Source organism: Cricetulus griseus, chromosome X, assembly GCF_003668045.3.
Source record: "Cricetulus griseus strain 17A/GY chromosome X, alternate assembly CriGri-PICRH-1.0, whole genome shotgun sequence".
NCBI classification, from domain to species: Eukaryota; Metazoa; Chordata; class Mammalia; order Rodentia; family Cricetidae; genus Cricetulus; species Cricetulus griseus.
The window spans coordinates 71,426,392-71,445,723 of NC_048604.1; the positions used below are offsets into that span (position 1 = coordinate 71,426,392).

General features: G+C 41.3%; 1 protein-coding gene across 1 annotated transcript; it reads right to left on the reverse strand.

Annotated features, from left to right (window-relative positions):
- Positions 1-5,695: 5,695 nt before the first annotated feature.
- Positions 5,696-17,326, reverse strand: Yipf6 (Yip1 domain family member 6). The gene is made up of 8 exons (XM_027431732.2): positions 16,928-17,326; positions 16,680-16,782; positions 15,143-15,271; positions 14,848-14,926; positions 14,199-14,241; positions 12,143-12,268; positions 11,410-11,567; positions 5,696-10,005 (listed from the first exon to the last, which is right to left on the reverse strand). Exons 2-8 carry the CDS (start codon positions 16,734-16,736, stop codon positions 9,890-9,892), a joined length of 708 nt encoding a protein of 235 aa, XP_027287533.1. The 5' UTR covers positions 16,737-16,782; positions 16,928-17,326; the 3' UTR covers positions 5,696-9,889.
- Between the last annotated feature and the right edge of the window lie 2,006 nt (positions 17,327-19,332).

Here is a 19,332-nt window from a genome sequence, read left to right on the forward strand (position 1 = left end):
ATGGTCATGGTGTCTCTTCTCAGCAATAGAAACCCTGAGACACCCCAGTACAACAAAAATTGAAAATAGAATAGGGACTGGAAAAGTGATTCAGGGTTAAGAGTGCTCTTCTAAAGGACCTAAATTCAGAGATCCCAGCACCATCTTGGGCAGTTTACAACAGTTCATAACTCTAGCTCCAGGTCATCCAACACCTCCTCTTGGCTTCTTTGGACACACACACACACACACACACACACAGTGCATGAATATATATATATATATATATATATATATATATATATATATATATATATTTGCACATACACATATAAATAAAATAAAATTTAAAAAATACTCTGCAAATTAAAAATAAAATAAGCATTACTGTTTATTGAACCCTTGCTATTTTCTTCATACTTATGTGTTTGCTCTCCACAGCAGACATTTCAGATAAGTATGAACAGAGAAACATAGATTATTTTATCTAATTTTCTACATTCATTTACTTTTTATTATTGGAGAATTTCATATGTTTATAATCAGTTTTGATCAAATCCACTCCCCATTCCTACTCTTTCAATTCCTCTCCTATTCCCCCATACTTTCCCTCCCAACTTCTAAATTATTTTACATTTATTTTGTTGGTGTGTGTGTGTGTGTGTGTGTGTGTGTGTGTGTGTGTGTGTGTGTGTGTGTTGCTGTGGCATGCATGTGGAGATCAGATGACAACTTTCTGGAGTCAGTTGTCCTCTTCCACCATGTGGGGCCCAGGGATTAGATTCAGGCCTTCAGGCTTGACATCAAGCACTTTTCCCCACTGAACCATCTCACCAACCTAGCCCTTGGAAACACATTTTAAAGATACAGACACACAGAGAGGTGATGTGACTTACTCAAAATGGTCTTGTATGATTCTGAAACCTCGTGCCACACCAGTGAGTTTTCATGAGCTCAAAATAGACCTGGTAATTGATAGGGCATTGGAAGTTGTTCAACTCACTTAGCCAGGGCTGCTCCCTGTGCAGCTAGAAGACATAATGAGCTTGTTCACAGTATTTCACTCGAATCAAGACTAGCTTGGCTTTAAAGAGAGGGAAAAGATCCCACAAAGCTCTTGTGAAAAGAAACCTCTCTTAGACTTCTAACAACCTTGTTTTTGTAGTTCACCCCTGTCTCCACTTCTACCACCAACCCCACATTGAACTGTCTTAGACAGTCCCAAGGGAACATTACCAGGTCTTGTGGAAATAATCCAGATGTTATTTAATCAGTAACTGAAAAGGGCTGTACTTGTGACAGTGAAACCATTGCTGTGTTTTATCTGAGGTGACTGCCAATCATCTTAAGTAGTAATTATTTTTATTTCCTTAGGATGTTGGGCATGGAGCCCAGAGACTTACATGGGCTAGGTGAGTACTCCATCACTGAGTTACATCCCCAACCCTTAGTAATTCTTTTAAAAATATGACAGTAATAGGTTGGGGGTGCAGCTAGCAGTACAGAGCTTGCCTAGTATGCACAAAGTCCTGGTTCAATCCTCGGTGTTTCCAGAAAACCATTCAATTAATGAATGTAACAATAACAGTCAGGAATTCTAGTTCCGGGTGAACAGATTTTTATGCTGTCTGCACTGAGTACAAGTCTGTAATCTGACTTATTTGAAGACTCTGGACAAGCAGAGTAGGAGGAAGATTAGGAAAGATTGGAGTTCAAAGAATTCACCACTGGTGAGTCTACTCTTTTCTTCTGTGCAGCGTTCCCCAGCTTGGATTCTCTACCCTCTCTCTCTCTCTCTCTCTCTCTCTCTCTCTCTCTCTCTCTCTCTCTCTCTCTCTCTCTCTCTCTCTCTCTGTGTGTGTGTGTGTCCTGGAACTCTTTCTGTAGACCAGGCTGGCCTTGAACTCACAGAGATCTGCTTGCCTCTGCCTCCTGAGTGCTGGGATTTAAGGTTTGCACCAAGTAAAAAGAGGTCTCTTAATGCTGTGAGGGACTGCAAAAGTTCTCCAGTCACTTCTCTCTTATTTTTGCTTTCTCACTCCCTGGCACCCCAGATCCCATATAGTCCTGTGCAGCAGTGGCAAGGGCAGCACCCTTATCCCTGAGGATAGAAAAGGAAAACACAAAAGAAATATTTCCTCTCCAATTGGAACTGCCATGACCCAACACATTCCCTTGGCATTTTTATCTCATTTTGGTCTCATGCATAGTTAAAATGTGAGCAGTTTCATGATGGCATAGCAGACTTTTTATGGTCCCTGCTTTCTGGCAGAAGCACCCAAACAGAAAAGTCCTGAAAGGAAAGTGTCAGGACTCCTACTGAAAGATCGTGGAGCCTTACAGGTACCTTCAAGCAGAATATGCATGGATCTGACTCAAAATAACAGAGATTTTTAAAAATAATGCCTATTAATACTAATATTAAAATTTAATACTATGGCAGATTCAGTGTGATATTGCCATGCATGCGTACAGTATGTGCTTATCAAATTCAATGTCCATTCTTCACCTTTACGCCTTCCTGTACCCCTCTAGTCCTTAGCAATATTTCAAGTCAACTTTTTGAGTTTTCACATATGAAAGAATATGTGGTACTTGGCCTTTCATTATCTAGCAAGAGATTGGACGGGAAAGAGCACCACAAACTCTCACACTGGCCACGGGATGGCATCAGCCTGGTGAGCTTTGAAGAGCAGTGGACCCAGAAACTGCAGCCCGCTTGCAGGTCAGAACCCACCTACTTTCCCAATTGCTTCCCAAAACGAAGACTAAGATTACAAGCACTCTTGTTAAAGCTTAAATAGGAAATAATATTATTTAAAATGTCCAGGATACTTTTCAAAATTCCTGGATACGTGGAGATTCTTAACTTACAAAGGAAAAAATTCAAAGATAACAATACAGTGATAGCACAAGTCTTGGAAATTTGACACAAATTAAGTTATTGCAAATCCTTTAAAATTTATTTTAACTAATATATAAGAGCATTGAAGGTAAACTATTATCAGAAGAATATGATGCTTTAATGTTTATATTGTGAAATGCAATGGTGATTGTTTTATTTTTTCTATTTTTATTTAAATTAGAAACAAACTTGTATTACATATCAATCCCAGTGCCCTTTTCCTCCCCTCCTCCCCTGACCCCACTAACCCCCTAACCTATACTCTTTCTGCTTCCCAGGGAGGGTGAGACCTTTCATGAGGGAATCTTCAAAGTCTGCCATATCATTTGGAGCAGGGCCTAGGTCCTCCCCCGCGTGTCTAGGCAGAGAGAGTATCCCTCTATGTGGACTAGGTTCCCAAAGTCCATTCATATGTTAGGGATAGTGATCTACTACCAGAGGCCCCATAGATTGCTGAGGCCTCCTGACTGACACCCATGTTCAGGGTGTCTGGAACAGTCCTGTGCTGCTTTCCCAGCTATCAGCCTGGGGACCATGAGCTCCCCTCTTGTTCAGGTCAGTTGTTTCTGTGGGTTTCACCAGCCTGGTCTTGACCCCTTTGTTCATCACTCCTCCCTCTCTGCAACTGGATTCCAGAGTTCAGCTCAGTGTAGCTATGTGTGTCTGCTTCTGCTTCCATCAGCTACTGGATGAAGGCTCTAGGATGGCATATAATATTGTCATCAATCTCATTATCGGGGAAGGGCATTTAAGGTAGCCTCTCCACTATTGATTAAATTATTAGTTGCTGTCATCCTTGTAGATCTCTGGACATTTCCCTAGTGCCAGATTTCTCTTTAGACCTATAATGGTTCCCTCTATTATGGTATCTCTTTTCTTGCTCTTCTCTATTCTTCCCCTCACTCGATCTTCCTGCTCACTCATGTCCTCCTCTCCAATCCTCTTCTCCCCTTCTCTTTCTCCTAACTCCCCCTCCCCTCCCCCATGCTGTCAATTAGCTCGGGAGATCTTGTCCTTTTCCCCTTCTCCGGGGGACCATGTATGTCTCTCTTAGGGTCCTCCTTGCTTCCTAGCTTCTCTGGTGGTGTGGATTGTAGGCTGGTAATCCTTTGCTCTATATCTAAAAATCCATATATGAGTGAGTACATACCATTTTTGTCTTTTTGCGACTGGGTTACTTCACTCAGGATGGTTTCTTCTAGTTCCATCCATCTTCCTTCGAATTTCAAGATTCCATTGTTTTTTGTCCCCCCCCCCCCCGCGCCCGGCTGAGTAGTACTCCATTGTGTAAATCTGCCACATTTTCTCCATCCATTCTTCAGGTGAGGGGCATCTAGGTTGTTTCTAGGTTCTGGCTATTACAAACAATGCTGCTATGAACATGGTTGAACAGATGACCTAGTTGTATGAATGTGCATCATTTGAGTATATGCCTAAGAGTGGAATTGCTGGATCTTGTGGTAGACTGATTCCCATTTTCCTGAGGAAGGTTGTTTTTGTTTTTGTAGATAGGGACTTGCTTTGTAGCTCAGGCCCGCCTCTAACTACTGCTAATCTTCTACCTCAGCTTCTATGGTACAGCCCCACACCTTCTTTTTTTCTTCAGCATTTTATTGGCATATATTCATTGTATATAGCATTGGGTTTCACATAGGCAATTTCTTTCAAGTATATCATTTGTACCTACTCCCATTCTTTCCTTTTAACTCCTCACCCTCTCTTCCTCTAGTCTCATCTCCTTTCTGATTTCATTTTTTATATACATATGTTTTTATGTATCTTTAAGGATTTCCAGGGCTCATAAAAGAAAAACCAAGATATTTGTCTTTTCCACCTGAATTTGTTGAATATGATCTCCAGTTGCACCTATTCCATTGTGTGTATTTGTATGTTTTGTTTAGCCACTCATCCACTGATGAGCACCTAGGCTGACTTTATAATCTGAGGTATATAGATAGCAGTGCTGGAAATGTGGGAATGTACCTACATCTGTGATATGACTTCAGGTATATACTCAGAAGTAGTACAGCTAAGTTATATAGTATTTTTATTTTTGGTGCTTAAAAAATAACCTCTATACTTATTTCCTTAGTGACTGTATCAAGAGACACAATTTTAACAAAATAAAGCTAAAAATCTCCAGAATGAGCAACATACCACATCTTAAAGACAGGATTAGCAGCAGTGCTACATTGAGCAGAATTGAAGCACAGAGCAAGGGCAAATCAAGTAATAGTCATGCTATCTAAAACACGCAGAGGAAAAAAAAATTCACAGAGGCTCAAACAATAGTGGGACAATGACAAAAACCCTAGTATTCAGTTGTTCTCAGAAACACTCATTCTTCTAGGCTTCAGGCTTCCAAATTATAAACACAGGGGCACCTTTCTACCCACACTTTCCTGTCTCTTAATTCAAATATTCTCCATGTCCTCATATATGGCTTTTAAGCCACTTTCAGAAGGATAATCTACTGAAGGCATTCTACTTCCCAGCACAGTAAACTCTACCTTTACAGTCCCAGAGTTTTCAATTACTGTTTGCTCCAAGAAACTTTTCTTCACTTTCTGATGTCCTAGTTGTACTTATGGGCTTGACACAGCATTTGATTACAAAAAGGCTGGTGTGAATAGAGATACAATGTATTAAGGAGTAACATAGAGCCTGGCATACCATATTTGCTCAATAAATGTGATTTCCCTTTGAAACTTGTTTCACACAATTCTAGATTTGTTTATTTAGAATATATGTATCATCTTCCATCAACATAGTAAAATATTTCTGTACCTTCAGTAAAAAGGCAGACACAAATTGCCCCTTTCCAGTGTTTTTATTGACACACACAACATTTACAAACCATTTTACAGGTTTCTTTGCACATGTTTATTGTTCATAGGAAAGATCAGAATTAAAGTAGAGTACCAAAGAAGACCAGAAATGAACACACTTCATTAAGGCAAAGTCTTTATGCTCACCACATTTACCCAAATGGGAAGGCATTCAGTTCTCAAATGACTTCAGTCTTATACCCAGTACCCTATGTGACCAGATACATCACTATACTATAAACACCCAAAGAGGTGTTCCATAGGAAAAGTAAAAGCAGTTGAGTCTTCAAATTTGAGAAAAAGACTGTGTGTGTGTGTGTGTGTGTGTGTGTGTGTGTGTGTGTGTGTGTGTGTAATGGGAAATTTTAAAGTTCTTTTATTCTTCAAACTTTGAGAAACATAGATTGTGTGTGAAAAGAGAAGGAGAAAAGAGGGTTCAAAGGCAGCAAATCTATTTCTTTCTAAGTCTGCCTGCTTTGTGTGCTCAGATGCCAGAGTTCCATTACTCTGAAAAAAAGAACGAGACATAATCTATCTCCAGTCAGTTCTAGGGTGCAAAGGTTAGTAACAAGAGACTCACCCTAGGAAGGAATGTATTTATTTTATGTGCCTAACAGTACAATGCAAACTGCATCTCATCTAATGTATTCTTACCATAAATTCACTTCCTGCATGGCCTTGGACAATTAAATTTCTGTGCCACAATTTTCTACTGTAAAATGAGAATTGTAATACTTTATGTTGAAGAGTGGAGGAAATAGTGTGGAGGAAATAGAGCAAGCACTACAAACAGTGGCTGACCAGATGAACAGACAGAAAGTAGACTAGTAGTTGCAGGAACTGAAGGTGAATAGAGAACAGGAGTGACTGGTTTGTCTGTAGTGATAAAGACAGACATTCCCATAGCAGTGATAGTTGTGGAACTCAAAATATAGTAAGAACCACTGAATTGTACACTTTGAAAACTAGATTTCATGGTAAAGCGTACTTTAATAAAGCTATTACAAAAGTTCTTTTAAAGGTAGAATACTAAATTGGTATAGAGTAAGTGCCCAATAAATGTTAGCCATTAATAATCATAAAATTATTGTCCCTGTCAGTTCTATATTCATAACAAAAGCATACAGACTCGAGAAAAGGATCTCTATTTTACATACATGGATCCATCAACATTCATACATTTACTTCCATCCAACTGTCTCAGAAACTGACAGTCTAGTTAAGGATCACTTCAGTGCTCAAACTGGACTAAAATATCAGCATGCAATGGATGACTCGACAGTACAGAAAAATAACAACTGACAAATTTTCATTTTCCTCTCCAGGAAAAAGCAGGCATCTCAGATACAGTAAGTCAACAGACTATATTATATCTCCAAGTACAGGCTTCTTAGCCTTCTAATCACATTTTTGGGGGGTACTATTTATAAAACATGGCGTCAACAGCGAAATGATTACCACTCTCGTGGTACATAACTTTGCCCAACAAAAGAAGATCCCACAACATAATGAAAAGATCAAATTCTACTTATGTATCTTTGAGGCTAAAATCCAAACAAAACACACAAATACAAAAAAAAAGTCCTTATCTGATGGTGACTTTCAAGAACCATTCAGAACATTTAAATATGGTGTCACTGATAAAGAGTGTTTGTAATCTGAGTACCAATTAAATCAAGTCTTCATCCTTCCTATGGCTAAGCAATGTAACAACAGTGTCATGGTCTCAGATGTAGAAGCAGCAGGTGATCATCCAAGCTGGCTATGATACCCACACACATTCTGCTTGAAATTCACCAGAAACATAAAATGTCACCAACCTAGAATAGGACTTCCTCTTTTGTAGGCTTCTGCCCTTTCAGTCTTCATTTCTAGAATTAACCATGAGCCTTTGCAGCAAACCAAGAAAAGCTATATTACAACTTCCAGGCTCAGGTCTTCACTTGTCACAGAAAGCAACAGACATTTTGCATATATTAAAAATAATTATACCCTCTGATCATTCAAATCTAGAAAAAAAGTAATACTCCAGTTTATCTACTTTTTTGGCAATGCCAAGGACTGAATCAATAGTACTGTGCATGCCTGGCAAATGCTCTATCACCGAACTACACCCCCAGTCCTACATTTCAACTATATAAAAATCCATTCATCAAATTACCCAAGAGCAACAGATTAACACCCACAGGATCACGATGCCTTATATCCAATGTGTGTAACCCTCCAAATGCCCTTAAGTGTGGCCTTAGGAATTTCAGAGTAAATGTTTCACCTGAGTAAAATCCAGTAGAGACAATCTCCTTTGTGAAGTGTAGTTACTTCTTCCTTATTATACTTACTTGGACAAAAAAAGATTACAAAAAAACTTAGTAAAGATATTTCAGTGGAAAGCTTAAAATTTTTCAGCTGGTGGAAAGAGATAATTTATGACAAATCTCAAAAATCAGGGTCAGTTTCAAATTTTTTCTTTACTAACTCAAGAGTGAAATGCTAGATTTATCCTCACAGGGCTTATAATTTAAAAGATAAATTATAATAAATTCAAATATATACTGCCAAACCTTTAGACAAGGCTGGGATAGCAAGGATAAACTCAGTAATGCTTTGTAACTCATCCCATGAACCCATTTGGCCTAGTGTTGCTCATTTGGTTACTCTGAGAATGGGAAAAATTACGTTTTTAGAATCATATATTTATATGAAGGTAGTCTTTAAATATAAAATCAATAAATATTTAAATTCTATGATAAAGAAAACACACAAAATAAGAAATTTCTATCTCTGTAAGTAACTGCATATTTACAATGAATGTTCTCTGACTCCTAATTTTTGTCTATTAGAGTTCTTCAATTGAAACAGAGAAGGTAACAGCTCTTACTACCTTATAGGAGTCCTGTTTAGCTGAGAATCAGTCTGTCTCAGACATTCTGTTCCCTGAAAAGCCTTCACACTTATGTGCAGAAACATCTGAGAGTACAGGTGGGTGCATGTGCAAAACGTACATATGTTAAAGGGGAGCGAACTAGGGTTACAAATTAAGTCTAAAACACAAAATAAATTGCTATTTCCCAGCCAGAAACAAACAAACAAATACAACAAAACTCCATATATAATGGGGAAAAAAACTGCTGAGCCCACTACAGGAAAGGCAGCAGCTGTAAACTCAACTTACCCTTTGTCATGTTATATAAACATCGTTCTGTTACCCAGGCTTCAGAACACTAGATTCTGTGTCCATTTGATTAAATGCACACTTCTGATGTAGCCTTCATTTATAATCTGAGGCTGGACCATACAAAATAATGAATAGGTCCTTTTAGCTATGTAATATGTAACCTATACCTTAAAAGAAAAGTGCCCACATGACAAAATGCATTATAAACCCCGAAGTAGATTTCTGTCTTCTGCTACTTAGAAAAGCTCAAACACTGGATCACTGAGAACTTCAGTCAAAGGAAAGTTGCATGTTTGACTGCTAGCATTGTATATTTAGGAAAATATAAATGGGGGAAAGATTACAAACTAGAGTACTAGCCGAGGTACTGTTACACATGACAGAAAGGCAACTATACAAAAATATTTTTAAAAGCTGATTCTTTAGATGTCATTTGCTCAAAAACAAACAAAAAACAAACCAAGTATAGCACTACAGCTGATCAAAATCTGAAAATTAGTTAATGCATGTTTTCTCCTCCCACATCTATAAACCTTCTTTGCCGTCTTAAGTTTTGGGGAGAATAGAAAAAGAAAATGGATACAGACTATTACTACTTACGAAACGAGGCATATTCTAATAGTCATAAGGCAATGTGTTTAAGAGCTGCACCTGAACAAATATTCTCCAAGCTGAAGATGGTCACCAACCCTTTTTAATTTGCAGAATGGATCCACTTGCTCCTCAAGTCACTGGCTGTCACCCTAATAGACCACAGTAACTTCATCAAGCCTTAAGGAGGCATTTTACTATGTGTGGTATGCACATGTATTTGAAAGAAATAACATTAAGAGAAAGAGGACAGCTTTGCAAATATCAGTTCCTTCTATAAATGACAACAGGGCTATGGGGCTCCCTTTTAATACCTCAAGAATTAAACAAGGGAGAGGGGAAGTTGTTGGTAAGCTGTTCTTTCAGGTGAGCTTTCAGTTCATTGGTTTCCAGTGCTTGTATCCAGATTCACTATGGAGTGAATGTGAGTATCATCCAACTGATCACAAAATAGAATAAAAAGACTGGATACACAGCAAGAGCCTTGCGGTTTGGAGGTTGGCTGTCAGCAAGAAAGGCTGTAGATGCTAAAGAAAACAAAAAGAAATACATAATATTTACCAGATGTTACCAGAACTACTAATATTTACTAAACTCCAATGTGATTTGCATAATCTGGAACATAGAAGTACACTTAAAGTTTAGTTTTCCTTGTGGCCCCTCAGAGAATAATACCTCAAGTTCAGTTATCGGGCAAGAATGTATGGCTCAGTGGCAGAGTAGAGTACTTGCTTAGCATGCACAAGGCCCTAGCTTCCATCTACAACTATACACACAATCAGAGTGCATGTATCTGTCATCTTCCAATAGCCCAGGGTGGCTTCTTTCAAATACTAAAGCTTCAAAATTTTTTGACTATTTTGAATAGAAATCCTTCCTAAGCAGGTTTCTTGGCCTTTTGTGGAAGGTTACTTAATACTTAACTATGTTTAGCAGGTTTAAATATGTGTAAGGTTATTTGCTCCTACACTAAATGGTCTTACATTACTTCCTTTATTTTTGTGAGTTAATTTGGGAGAGGGTCTGTTTTGTTACAAACGAGGTTTGACATAACCCAGCTGGCCTTGGATATACTATGTAGCTGAAGTTGACTTTGAACTCATAATCCTCTTGCTGCTACCTCTCAAGTGCTGGGACTACAGAGTTATCAGCTCTCTTTAAAGTGCTATTCTGTCCATCCAAGAAAAGCCTACTCATCTTCTTACTCATCAAAAATAACCCCTATAGATTAGGCAGAGTGGTACAGGTCCGTAATCCCAACAATTTGAGAGGCAAAGGCAGGAGGATTATGAGTTCAATGCCAGCCTGAGTGACATGGAGAGATCCTGTCTCAAAAAAATGTGGCTATGTACAGCTTTTTGTTCTGTTCTGTGGTGCAGAAGCTTGAACCAGGGCCGATAACTGCTAAGCAAGCACTCTACCATAAGTAGTACTATATTCCCAGCCTCATTTTAAAATTTTTATTGAAATAGGGTATTGCTAAATGTCCAGTCTAGCCTTGAACATGCAATCTTCTTGCCTTGATCTACAAAGTAGCTGGGATTATAAATGCATACCACCATGCCCAGTGACTTTTCACATTCAGATGTCTAGCTCACATAACATGGACTCTATCACCTTCAATACTTACTTAATATAGCAAGTTCTGTGGCTGCTATGCTCATTTCATAGCAGAATTTCATTGTTCATAATCAGCTTTCCATCTTTTTATTTTTGTTTTTTTTTGAGACAGGGTTTCTCTGTGTAGCTTTGGAGCCTATCCTGGCACTCGCTCTGGAGACCAGGCTGGCCTCGAACTCACAGAGATCTGCCTTCCTCTGCCTCCCGAGTGCTGGGATTAAAGGCGTGCGCCACTAATGCCCGGCTCAGCTTTCCATCTTTAACCCATGTTTTTATCTACTCTGGTGCTACAGATATAAATACATACTAACCAATAACAGACCAAGCGAACATCACCACTACCACAAAAAGCCGAATCATGAAGTTTATTGGTCCCTGCCCTGCCAAAAGCACCAGGCGGCAAATCAGCATTGCGACAGTCAAAGGAAGGATACAGTATCCAAGGACGCACAGGCTCTGAAAGAAAGAACTACAAACAACACACATCCACAAATCATAAGTATTATTGAGTGGTACCCACACACATCTTATTGTACAGATGTCTCAGAGATTCAATGGACTATTGCCTCCTTCCTACTATCCTATCTATACCTTTATCCTGATGGTAATTTAATGAAACTAGTCCCCTGTATCATATACTTTCATTTTCTCTATACTCTTCCTGTTCCCCTCTTAGGCCCCTAAATAGTCAATTTTTTAATATCAGATGATCTACTCTAATTCCTAGAGATTTTCCATTGATATTCTAATGTAGTTCTTCCAATTTGAGAATGTGTTTTATCATATGTTCCCCCAAAAAGCATGCATTTTCTTAAAGTAAATTTGCTTATAACTTCAAGGGTTGGAGGAAAAATCTGAAGCTCATCACTAAAATCCAAAATTTATTTCAACTGAGTTGTTGCTCTATTGTAATGGTATTAACGGAGCTTCTTATTTGGTCCTTAAGTCAAATTTTCTTTAAAAATATATCAATATAGCACTGTTTCCCTAAAATCTATGATGTGCTACCTAGCAAAGAGGAAAGGGTACATTAATGATACTTACATGTTGCCGCCAAGAAGTTTTGAATTGAGTGTAATAGTAACCGCTCCAAACCAAACGACGACAAAAACTTCTGCAAATTGTGGTCCTCCATCTTTTTCTCCATCCACAGAGCTCTTTTGTAGCATTCTAAGAAACAGCAATGAAAACGTCATAATCTTTTATACAAAGCAACAAAAACATGCATTCTCACCAGACTGCTATGGCATACCTCATCTGAACAACTGTAAGGAATGTATTGTACTTTGTATCGTAAGGAAAACACCAACAGAATCTAGCAAGGTTTTCTTATTTAAAATCCAAATGCCTAAGGACATTTTGGGAATGTATAACTGGCTTGCTAAAAGCCTCTCTGTCTAAGCATAAGTTATTGAACCAAACCTCCCTCACAAATGAGATATTTTGTTGCTCATATAACATGTAAAATAGCTTTAAATTTAATTCGACAGTATTTAAGTCGAGATGCTTCAACTAAGACTATATTTCTGATGGTGGGTTCGATTATAGGCATCATAACCCCAACTAAGGAGATTGAGATAGAAGGCTCTTGAGTTAAAAGAATGTACCTTTCTAGTGAGGGTTAGCTCAGTGATAGAGTATCTACCTAGTATTCATGAGGCCCTGGGTTACATTCCCAAGCATAGCAAAAAAAGGAATTTACTTATGGGTTTATGTGAAAAGTGAGATTTTTTTTTTCACACTGGGCCTCTGAGATTCTAACACAGTATTGGGTTTAGTTGGCATAGCAACAAGGGTCTTCCAGTCATCAGATCAGTACTCTATGTATGTTTGTATTACTTTTCTAGCTGTTAGCAAATCTGAGTGTTTGCTTTGCTTTTAAACAAGGTCTGCTTGTGTGGTCTAGAATGGACATTAACTTGTTATCTTCCTGCCTCAGCTTCTTGAGCACCAGGATTATAGAGGTACTATGCTCAGCTATAAATTTGTAATTCTTACATTAAAGTTCTAGAGCACATGCTCAATAATAGAAAGGCTTTTTAAACTTACTTAGTTGCCAATTTTTAAAGATCAGAATATAAATATCATTACTAAAGGACTGTGCTTTGAAACTGAGTAAATATTGAACTGTCATCTAAATATTCTGTGTCTAAGAATTTAATAGATATAAAATGTTTTGAATACTGGACTTAGGATATTTAGTATGTTTTCCCTGAAAATAATAAAAGAAACACAAGTTCATACCTCTTCTTAATACATAGGATAAAGAAATTATATATTAAGTCTTGACTGGTTATGCTACCTGCCAGTATGTGGAGGATTCTGTATTGTATGGCTATGTGTATTCTATTCCAAATCCTGACCATTAAGTACAAAGAATGGCTAGTACTCTTTGTTCTCTGGAACCCCAATCATTTGAGAATGGTAGGGTGAAAAGAATACTAACTACTCTGGGGGGCAGGTGACTCAGACACTGATCCTAGTTCTGTTGCTAGATATGTCATTCAATTTTATCTTAGGACTCCAGTTTTCTCTGCAAATAAGTGAAGTGAAACTACATAAGCTCTAAGGTTAACCTTTTAAAACTAATGAATATATCAAGAGCTCTTAACATATATCCTTTCAAGGCACTACACTGGTTCCCTTGGTATGATTACTAAAAGTACAAGTAATACTGCATTATGATCTAAATGAGTACATGATAAATTTAAATGTTAATAGCTACAGTGTTGTGGTGCATACTTGTAACCCTAGCATTCAGGAGGTAGAGGCAGGAGAAGCACAAATTTGAGGCAAGCCTGAGCTATATAGAAAGTTCTGGGATAGTGTGGGCTACACAGTACAACCCTGTCTTTATTTATTTATTTTGATTTTTTGAGACAAGGTTTCTCTGTGTAGCTTTGTAGACCAGACTGTCCTCGAACTCACAGAGATCTGCCTGCCTCTGCCTCCCAAGTGCTAGGAGTAAGGCATGCAACACCACCACCCAGCTCAACCCTGTCTTTTTTAAGAACTCCCAAATGCCTAGTCAAATTTTTCCTTAATTCTGGAACTCCGTCACAAATGGTCTAGTTCAAATGAAGGAAATGTAAATACTTACAATGCAAGTGTCACACACAGTATTAATGGGCCCCACAAATCCCCTACAAGGAAAGAAAAGACAGGCTGCTAAGAAACAAATATGCCCTATCTCCTATCTTTATCCTAATACTTACCTCTCACTCTTAGAATTCAAGGAGCAAGTTTTACTTAAGCCTTCCCAACCTTTCTGTCCCCACACGTCTCACCATACCTTGAAGGTTTGTTCCCTTCTTGAGTCATAAATTACCCTTTCTTCATTTCCTAATCCCCATTCCAGCACATTAAGAGCTATGTACAATCAATCTGTCCCCCAAATGTACAAAATATTTAGATCAAAAATTCTGCCTGTGACTTCAGGATCTGGAGGCAATCTGAATCTCATCAAAAGACTTAGATGATAATCACCTTAAATTCCCAACTACAGCCAAATCACATTACCAAGCTCAGCTGTGAGCACTTTTAAGGTTCATATTTACTGATGAACTTAATACAATGAGCCAAGTCTTTCAACTTCTAAAATTCCATTCTAAATTTCTTCCAAAAATCTATATAACTATTTCTTCCTATAAAACACCATCAGCTTTATTATATTTGCCTTTGCTTTATAAAGCAGAACTGATAAGGAACCAATGATATGAAGCAAATCCTCAAAAACCTCATATACTCACAATCTCTTAGCAATGCATTACTTTTCCTTGGATATAAAACATGCATAAATTTCTTCCCCACAGCTTTTAGATCACGCATCTGAAAGACAAAAATAACGATGTGCTGTAATGATTAAAGTTACCAGGAAGTCCCCTCCATTTGCTAAAAAGACTGTAACAACTCACTCTCAAAGAGAAAACCTTAAATTTCAATAGATAAAATATATTAAAAGTCAAAGAACAAAACAAAAATATCTGAAAGTATTAGTATTTACTCCCATAACACTGAAGGGGTTTCCCAACCAGTCTAACTTACGATGGTATGGCGAACAGATTCATTTAATGTGGAGTGGTCAAGCTCTCGAGCACGAGCTCTCATGGGAATGGTAATCTCTCCTTCTACTGGAATGTCTTGTGAAATTGATATATCAGAAAGGCCTGAAAACTAAGAAAAGATGAGGGAAAGAAAATTAAGCTAATAACAGATTGCAAAATATCTCAAAAACATCACCATTTTCTAGAGTTGGGACTGTAAATTTCATTTCGGTTTTGCACAGTCGTTAAAAGTAAATGTTAACTCAACATACATTAAGCAATACAGTTAATCCTCAAAGATACCTTTTAATTAAAGGATATGGACTCTAATGTACTATGTCACAGTACTATGTACTATTAAAAGTAGTACTTTTCACTGTTCTGTGATGTTTCATCATTTTCCAAATGAATAAACTCTGGTTTAGTGTGATTTTATTCAAGGTCACAACTGATCCATAAGATGATCCAATTACCTTGTCCCTTCAGTGCTGGGGATTGGATTTATAAGGCATTGCACATGCAAAACAAGCACTGTACATCTGGGGATGTACACAGAGCTACATCCCCAGACTCAATACACTCTTTGACAATTTCATTCCTGGTGCTTATAACACTGTCTGGAACACAGTAGATGCGCAATAAATATTTGCTGAATGAAGGCATGAACAAATAGGGCTAATGAGAAGCAGAGTCGGGACTAGAACCAAGTTCACTTGCCTCTCACTTCAGTTCTCTATTGTTAAGCTGCCAATGTAAAACAAAAGAAATGGAAACATTTATTGAGCAAACACTATATAAGCAAATACTGTTTGGGAGGAAGAACATCAGGGCATAACACTGACTTCCTTATACTCCTCCGTTCATGGCCTTGATTGTATTAGGCACTTCATGTAAGTTATGTCATTTTATCTTCCCGAAAACTCTTAAAGGCAGATACTTTGTTTTAGTTTAAGAGATAAACACCCTCTATTGAAATGAATTGCTTAAACTCCCACAGGTTTCACTGTGAATGGACTCCGGCCCACCTAAGTTTAACTGTAAAGCCTATACTCTTAAAATAGTACGCGCTGTGGCTTTTACTCTAAGTGTCCCGAAGAGGATGACAACAACCTGAAAATAATAATTAATCTGCTAGGGTCACTGAATAAGTAATGACTGAAGCTACAAGCAATAAAATGCCAACGTCCTATGGGAAGCAGTTTCTAATTACTTCGGATGTACGTCACGATGGCAGGTGACAAGTCTTGATAAAATGACAGTGATCGACACTTCAGAAAGCACTCAAATCTCAGCATTTAGCGCAATTTATTGGACAAGGATTCCCTAGTGTGGAAGGAAGAGATTCACGAAAAGGCATACAAGGACAGCGGAAGGAGGGGAAAGAGTTAAATGAAAGAACAGGTGCTGTGCTAACAACTGATTGCAGCTGCAAAGGCATGCAGGGCCAAGGACCTCCAGCTCTCTCAAGCTACGACCCACGACCGTATGGGGAGTTCTGCCTCACCCTCGGTCCCTTCTATCACAGTACCCTAGCTCACCAAAGGCCTCGGCATCCCTGCCTCCTGTTCTCCAGGCGATTCCTCGGCTTCCGCCATCTTGCCACACCTTCGTCCAGGTCGCTCCCATGCGCCTTTGCGAAACCTGAGACGTGGAAACCAAGGCTGGTCAGTGTACTGTCGCGTACAGATGACGTCACAACGGGTGCCTGAGAGTGACTGCCTCAGCACCCTGTATGCCCCTGTGCTCCGGTAGCCTCTGACTCGAGGCCGAGCGCCTTGTTGCTCACTTTTGGAGAGCCGGTACCGTCAGATGGAGTTCCGGCTTTCACGCCCTCTACGAGCACAGGCTCATCTCCCCGAAGCGCCCACGGTGCCCAAAGGAGTCCAGCCGAATGCAGCGTAACACAAGCACAGAGACTCCCAGCCGAATTTAGTCGAGTGCAGCCGAGTCCAGCGGCGCACAGCCGAACCTAGCCGAACACACTCGAGCCCAGAAGCTCCCAGCCGAACCTAGCCGAACACAGCCGAGCACGGAGGCGGACAGCCGAATCTAGCCGAACACGGAGGCGGACAGCCGAACCTAGCCGAAAATACTCGAGCTCAGAGGCTCCCAGCCGAACCTAGGCGAGCACACTCGAGCCCAGAGGCTCCCAGCCGAACCTAGGCGAGCACACTCGAGCCCAGAGGCTCCCAGCCGAACCTAGCCGAACACAGCCGAGAATGGAGGCGCACAGCCGAACATAGCCGAACACACTCGAGCTTAGCGGCTCCCAGCCGAACCTAGCCGAGCACAGCCGAGCACGGAGGCGGACAGCCGATCCTAGCCGAACACAGCCGAGCCCAGCGGCGCACAGCCGAACACACTGGAGCCCAGAGGCTCCCAGCCGAACCTAGCCGAACACAGCCGAGCACGGAGGCGGACAGCTGAACCTAGCCGAAAATACTCGAGCTCAGAGGCTCCCAGCCGAACCTAGGCGAGTACAGCCGAGCCCAGCGGCGCACAGCCGAACCTAGCCGAACACACTCGAGCCCAGAGGCTCCCAGCCGAACCTAGCCGAATACAGCCGAGCATGGAGGCGCACAGCCGAACCTAGCCGAACACAGCCGAGCATGGAGGCGCACAGCCGAACCTAGCCGAACACACTCGAGCTTAGCGGCTCCCAGCCGAACCTAGCCGAGCACAGCCGAGCACGGAGGCGGACAGCCGATCCTAGCCGAACACAGCCGAGCCCAGCGGCGCACAGCCGAACACACTGGAGCCCAGAGGCTCCCAGCCGAACCTAGCCGAACACAGCCGAGCACGGAGGCGGACAGCTGAACCTAGCCGAAAATACTCGAGCTCAGAGGCTCCCAGCCGAACCTAGGCGAGTACAGCCGAGCCCAGCGGCGCACAGCCGAACCTAGCCGAACACACTCGAGCCCAGAGGCTCCCAGCCGAACCTAGCCGAATACAGCCGAGCATGGAGGCGCACAGCCGAACCTAGCCGAACACACTCGAGCTTAGAGGCTCCCAGCCGAACCTAGCCGAACACAGCCGAGCATGGAGGCGCACAGCCGAACCTAGCCGAACACAGCCGAGCATGGAGGCGCACAGCCGAACCTAGCCGAACACACTCGAGCCCAGAAGCTCCCAGCCGATCCTAGCCGAACACAGCCGAGCCCAGCAGCGCACAGCCGAACCTAGCCGAACACAGCCGAGCAGGGAAGCGCACAGCCGAACACACTCGAGCCCAGAGGCTCCAAGCCGAGCCCAGCGGCGCACAGCCGAACCTGGCCGAACACACTCGAGCTCAGAGGCTCCCAGCCTGACCTACGTGAGCGCAGCCGAGCCCAGCGGAGCCCAGCCGAACACAGTCGGATGTTGCGGTGCCCAACCGAGTGCTGCCGAGCCCCAGCGGCGTCCAGTCGAACCCAGCCGAACTCAACCGAACCTAGCGGCACCGAGCTGAACATACTCCCACCAGCGCCACTGCCTAACTGAGCAGCGCCCAGTCAATTCTACATAGCTGAGCCAAGAAGCGGTGACCAGCCAGGACCAGCTGAAAGCAGCTGAGACTAGCAGCGTTTGACAGAGCCAGTTCATAGGCAGTGGCTCTGAAGTGCCAGTCTCCGTGTACCCCCAACTGGTCTCTCTTCTAGGGGAAAAGTAAAAGGCCTTCAACTTCAAGTTGAAGAACCTGATCCTCCTGACTCGGTGCTCCTTCTACTGCCGCCTCTGCCCTACTAGTTCCCTGAGCTCCTTAGCCAGTTTCTATCTCCTTCGAGTCCTTAAACCTCTGTAGTGTCTTCCTGCAAAAGTTTCTCCTTCATCCCCTGTGGAACGGGAGAGGTTCACTGACCTAAGTTTCCAATCCCACTACAACTTCGATGTTGCGAAGCTATTTGGGGGCATGTCATTGGTCAGTATTGCTGCCTGTGTGGGTGTGGGTGGGTGGGTGGGTGGGTGGGAGTTAGCTACTTTAACCCAAAAAAGAAAAAAAAAGCCCCTTCCTGGACCCTTTATGACACCCTACCTCATCCTCCAAGTTCAAGGTGTTTCTGACTCCCGCTTGCTCTGGCTCACCCTCTTGTACCAAGTTTAGATGAGGTCAAACAAGGCAGTCATTGTTGACGCCTCCCTACGTAGTATTCTGAGCCTGGGGGGCGGGGTGGGAGAAAATGCGCATTTTAGGTAATTAACCAAGAGGGGTAG

Bases quoted from the DNA above. Each gene is read 5' to 3' on its own strand.
- Yipf6 (XM_027431732.2), bottom strand. From the start codon at position 16,736: ATGGCGGAAGCCGAGGAATCGCCTGGAGAACAGGAGGCAGGGATGCCG. The intron at 15,272-16,679 runs GTGAGCTAGGGT...ATCTTTTCTTAG, and splicing joins CAGGGATGCCGAGGCCTTTG to TTTTCAGGCCTTTCTGATAT. The intron at 14,927-15,142 runs GTAAGTTAGACT...TTTGTCTTTCAG, and splicing joins AATCTGTTCGCCATACCATC to ATGCGTGATCTAAAAGCTGT.